The 6,000-nt window shown below is 41.6% G+C and overlaps 1 protein-coding gene across 2 annotated transcripts in view; it reads right to left on the bottom strand.

Annotated features, from left to right (window-relative positions):
* trim33 (tripartite motif containing 33) overlaps positions 1 to 4,553 on the bottom strand; it is a 32,585-nt gene extending 28,032 nt beyond the window's left edge. The window contains exon 1 of one of the 2 annotated variants that reach the window (XM_072681454.1): positions 3,833 to 4,553. In XM_072681454.1, the coding sequence (XP_072537555.1) occupies positions 3,833 to 4,517 (685 nt within the window). In that variant the 5' untranslated portion in view covers positions 4,518 to 4,553. The remainder of the gene's footprint in view (positions 1 to 3,832) is intronic. The other variant, XM_072681453.1, reaches the window with a different exon arrangement.
* Between the last annotated feature and the right edge of the window lie 1,447 nt (positions 4,554 to 6,000).

Genomic DNA, 6,000 nt, shown 5'->3' on the forward strand with positions numbered 1-6,000 from the left:
TAAATAAATAAGCAATGTGTGTGTGTGTGTGTGTGTGTGTGTGTGTGTGTATCTTGGCCGAGCAACTACATTTGGGGTAAGAGATGCACATTTCCGTAGCTGACTTGCTAGTCTGCCGTCCGCCTTTTACCTGTTAAGTGCCACTGTGATGCTACGAGGCTAGTGTAGCTAACAGTTCACTGATTTTACTATAGTAACCCCAGACACCACATGTCTGTCCATGTACTACGTTTAGGTAGTACAATAAGGTAAGAATTATGCAATAAAAAAAATAAGGAACTAGCTTCATTAAAACCTGTAGAGATATGCAGTTTGTTTGGTCTATGACCACGTGAGACGACGTAGCCCAGACACACCGGTTACCCAGTGCACAGTGCAGACCACACATGGAGGAGAGGTTAGTAACTGCAGATGAAACACAGTCATAAGGAATGGATTACAACACAGCAAGCTGATCAAACTGACTAATGAAGGCGTGGCGATTAGTCCAACACAAGAGACGTGACCTAGACACAGGATATTAATCAGAAACGGGCTGACCGAGTCCCTGCTGAACATTAAATGTCCAAAACAACATTAATTACAGCAATAAAGAGGACCAGCACAACCTGACGGTCTTAACTAATCACTCAGCAAAGCCAGGCTGCTGTTCACCAGCAAGCTTACAGTGTGTTGCACGGTACCTCACATGCTGCCTTCAGCCATCACATCAAGTGCCTGCTGGTGCTGGAGGTGGTAACACTAACATGCATTTAGAGAGCGAGCGAACGAACGAACGAACGACTGTTTCAGGACCACTGCTACGCCAAGCGCTAAACGAACCTCCTCAATACCTGTTTTAATTAGACTGTTACGCTGTTTTACTCTATTAAAACAAAACACAACATTATAGGCATTAACCAGATACAAAACCCCATTTCTACAAGAAACAGGACTCAATATTTACCTCATTTTTATGTATTTTGGCCCATCCTTTCCAAACAAGCTAAACCACCCATCAAATGACGCAGAATGTGTTTAAAAATGCTTTGAATGACATGAGTGAAGCACAGAAAATCTAAAATAAGAGTCTTAAATATACTGTTTGAAAACAGGGACACGTTATAATCGTATATATATCGAGATTACATTGTATATTATCTATAAAATATCAATTACAAGATCACTAAAGCTAAAAAAAGGGTCTTAGGTATAGATGATACACATCACCTAGCCCAAAGAGGTGGGCAATACAATGATATTTTAGTGAGATCACGATAAATTAAGTAACTCTACTATACTCTGAGTACATCTGGGATATTGGCAGAACTGCATGTGTCCTTAAAAAGAAAGCATACAGCTTTGGGCTTTCTTTATTTAAAAATAAAATAATAATAATAATAATAATAATAAACCTGAACTTGTTTCAACTCACCAAACCATATTTTCCCCCTATTTTCCTCCCATACAGCCCAATATTTCTGTCAGTCTGTGGTTGAACTTGAGCCACATTACCAAAAAAATATAGTTTCAAATAATTTGCATCCAGTTCAAAGCTCTGAATGCCATTAGCAACTCTTTCGGCTGTATACCCCCTCCCCAAAAAACTTGCAGCTAGCAATTTAACCACCTGCGAGTCTCAATGTGAGATGTGTGTTGATAGCACTTCTCAACAACAGACCAAGCTGCCAGCTGAAGCTCCAAAACGTTCACTGTAGAGCAAAACCAGTTTCGCTTTAAAATGGGGTCTCTACAGTGCTGCCTAGGTCCGGCCAGGGTGGAAGAGATTTAATTGTGATATTTCCCAGATATGTCACAGTATTTAGCAAAGTTGAAGCTACTTTTACAACCATTAATGAGCTCCGAGGGAGCATCTGCATGCTATGCTAAGACAGACAAATTTACAAAAGTGAGTCTTAAAGAAAGGCGTTATTTTTTTCCCTTAACTTCATAAAAAAGAAGTTGTTTTCATAATAATTCTTTAAAAATAAGATTTTCTTTAGAAACATTTTAAGAACAATTAGTATTTTCAATAAAAGCAGTCCTAATCTCTTTTCTTAACCCTGTGACGGCTCACTTGTCTTAGACTGCACAAGTTTAGAAGGTCAGCCTCTAAATGAATCAGTTTAAATGTTGGATTTACTAGAATCAATGTTGAATGTAAAAGTGGAAATTATTCTTTAAAAGTACTGCTAGTGTCTACATGAGGACAATTCCCTTCTAGCTCGTGTTTACTCACACCACACAAGACATTTAAATGGTTAAATTACTAGAAATAATGTCTAATTTCACTGGATTACAGTGGATTTTATTCCTAAAAAGTACTGTTAGCGATATACCAGAGAAGTTCCCTTCTAGCTCTTGTTTACTGAACGTCTGAACGCTTAGATTCGTTCCATTTTTCCATTTGGGAAAATTAATAATGTTACTTTGTGTTGTTTAAGACAAGCTGTAAAACTCTTTTAGCTGTAAAAGACTGTTACAAACAGCCTAGATAAGAAAATTAGTGGCTTAAGAGAAAGACAACATTAAGATTTTTTGCAAAAGTGCATTCTAATGAACTTCTCCGTGTTAACCTGTGAATCTCCCAAACTTAAGCTATTATTTTAAGATACTACTAGTTGTTTTGAACTCAGATTAAAGCAAATGAAGGAATGTACTGCAGTCAGATGACCGCCAGGGCTGAAAACTGAACCAACCCCCCCACACACACACACACACACACACACACACACACACACACACACACACACACACACACACTACTATACTACCATAAACAAACTACCTTCAGTCACTCTGGGGGTGTAAGAAACTCTAGATACTGATTCACATTTTTAATAAACCATTATTATGTGAAGACCGGTGGCAGCCGTTGGTTCATACGGTGTTGGGTTTAAATCCCGACCGGTGGACAGCAGTGATGCGCTCGGCCTTCAGACCCCACTGTCCTGACTGCACTCACATTCTGTATGGTGATGTGTTTACCATAACATGTCCCCTAAAATATCATATTTTGTGATGCATATCATTTATAGCATTTAGCTGACGCTCCTACCCAGGTTACTCATATTACAGAGATGGGCCAATGCAGCGTTAGGCCCAAGGACTCTTATCTCCCACATGGTCCGGCGTGGTAGCTCACTGGCAGGTAGTGGGGTTATCTGTTGGTGCTCCACACCAACCCCCAAAGCATACTACTACTACTACTACAGCTGCAGACGCACAACCTGGGATTTGAACCTACAACCTTCAGATCACAACACCAGTGCCTTATTCCACTAGACCACCCAGGGCTCGTATATCATATCATATCACATCACATCATATATCCCAGATATGATCCCATGATTTAATGCCCATAAAATAGGGGTTATTAGAAACTACCAGTATGCCAATGCCACAGTACACTGGTTGGGACATCTCCCCTGTCCTGTAGATAAGCTGACTGGGGTCCCTTTACTGGAGGACCTGGGGTAGGTTCCTGTGCTCATCCAGAGAAAGAGAAGTGAGAGGGACAGCAGCCTAAAAACATGCTGGCAGTGAAGGACCATTACATTAGCCACATAATAATAATTAATAATAATAATATTATTAATAATAACAATAATAATAATAATTTACTGACTGATCCATCCATCCAGATCTCAACAGATCAGCCTTTCTAAGCCATAAACACTCTCAGAAATGCTGTGCAGGGTTTACTACGCAGTATCTGAGCCCTGCTGAAAAGCTGAAGGTAACGAGGCCCAGGCCGGCTGAGCCCGCCGTGCAGCCCCCCTAGCACGGCGGTGCGTGTCGACGGGGGCCGGAGGAACCAGCCGGTGGGTTCTCGATCTTTCTATCCACCTACCGATGTGTGTGTCCTGGCCGTGAGGGCCGGGGACTCCCACGCTGATCTGTCGCTCCGGCTGAGGGATGCATTTCAGGCAGAAGGAGTGCAGGCAGGGTAGGAGCTTGGGCTCGCAGTCGCGGCTCTGCAGGCTCTGTTTACACACCGCGCACGTATCCAGCAGGTTTATCGGGGCGGCGGGCGCAGGGGGCGAGGGCTCGCCGGCGGGAGCCGGGGAAGAGGCGCCAGCGGCGGCGGAGGCGGCGGCGGCGGCTGGTGCTGCTGCTGCGCTGTCAGCCGCAGTCCCGGACGACTCGGCAGTCTCGACACCCTCAACGCTCCCGTTCGCGGTACCGTTACCGTCCGGGCTGCTACGGCTAGTGTTCACTTCTCCGTCTCCTCCTCCTCCTCCTTTTTCTCCACCGTCTCCTCCTCCTCCTCCTCCAGCGCTGCTGCTGCTGCCGCTGCTTTCCCCGTCAGCAGAAGCGGCAGCGGCGGCTGTAGTGGCTGTGGCTGTGGCGGCGGTGGTGGCGGGTGGTGTCGACTCTCGGGGGCCGTTTTCTCCGTCTCCGTCTTTCTGAGCGGCTTCTGTAACACCAGCCGAAGCGGAAGGCGGCGCGGTGGTGTCTCCGTTCACCGTGGCCGCGGGTTCTGCCTCCATGCTAGCTGAGCTACCCGTCTCCGCTTGGCCTTTGTTGTCCGCCATCTTCCCTCCTCTTTGAACCGCCTGACGTCCAACACGGCGGAGCTGCGACGTCATCACGCTGCGGTGGAGGCCGTCAGCCGGGTGGTGATTAATCGGAGGAGCAGCTCGTATTTCTTCAGCCCTCAGAAGGTTTATTAACAGGGTAGAATTAGGAAATATTCCGGACAATAATAATAAAAAAAATAATATAAATAAATAATTAAATAAATAATATAAATAAATAAATAATAATAATGCAGTAGTATCGGCTCCCCAAACTATAGCTACAGTTTATGTTCACATACATGTAAAATGTAAATAAAATAAAATAATAAATAAATAAAGGGTTTCCCCCTCACCGCATAAAGGGCGGATGTTACGACTTTATCAGCTCAGGAAAAGTTCGTTAGATAATCTACAGGATGGCTGAGGGAAAGAGCCAAGGGGTGTGTCTCAAACCGGCCCCTTGTTCCCTAAGAAGGGGGCTATTTCAGCCATTTTCTAGTGAAGGAAGGATGTTGACCGCGTATAGACGGGTTTCTGTGCAACGTCATCACAGAGATGCGCGCGCAACCAGGGGGCAGAAAGCAACAGTCGCGCTCCTCTTAAAACCCCTCTTAAATCCAGGGAATCACAAGAGAAAACGCAACAGAACTGAACAGGGTTGTGGGTTTGATATCCGGCCCACTAAGCTGCTATTATTATTATTATAAAATAATAATAATAATAATAATAATAATAATAATTAATAATATTAATAAAATAATAAATATTTATATGGATCCACAATTCTCCAAAAACTAAGTTGCCACTGTTAGGCACATACATGTAAAATTAATTAATTAATTAAATTAAATTAATAAAATATAAAATAATATATTTATATGGATCCACAGTTCTCAAAAACTGTCTCATAAATGTCTGAATATATTTATATCTGGCCCACTAAGCTGCTATTATTATTATTATAAAATAATAATAATAATAATTAATAATATTAATAAAATAATAAATATTTATATGGATCCACAATTCTCAAAAAACTAAGTTGCCACTGTTAGGCACATACATGTAAAATTAATTAATTAATTAATTAATTAATTAATTAATTAATTAATTAATTAAATAAATAAATAAAATTAATAAAATATAAAATAATATATTTATATGGATCCACAGTTCTCAAAAACTCATAAATAAATGTCTGAATATATTTATAGTTTTCTGACAATTGTGGACCCCTCCTCCGTCTTCATATACATATACTAGTTTTTGTTGAATAGGCCGGGGGAGTGGTGCAGATGTATATAGTATATAGTCCAGTAATCCAGTAAAGTGTTTTATACCTGTTGTTTTATACCTTTATAAAACAACCAACATTAGTAAGTTGTGAAAAAATAAGAACATTTCAAATCATCATAAGATGCAGATTTCTCCTTCTACCCTCTTATGCCTCCCCTGCACTTCCTTCAGTAGCCCAATGTATCCCAAAGTGAACAATTAT

Source organism: Salminus brasiliensis, chromosome 6, assembly GCF_030463535.1.
Source record: "Salminus brasiliensis chromosome 6, fSalBra1.hap2, whole genome shotgun sequence".
Taxonomy (NCBI): Eukaryota; Metazoa; Chordata; class Actinopteri; order Characiformes; family Bryconidae; genus Salminus; species Salminus brasiliensis.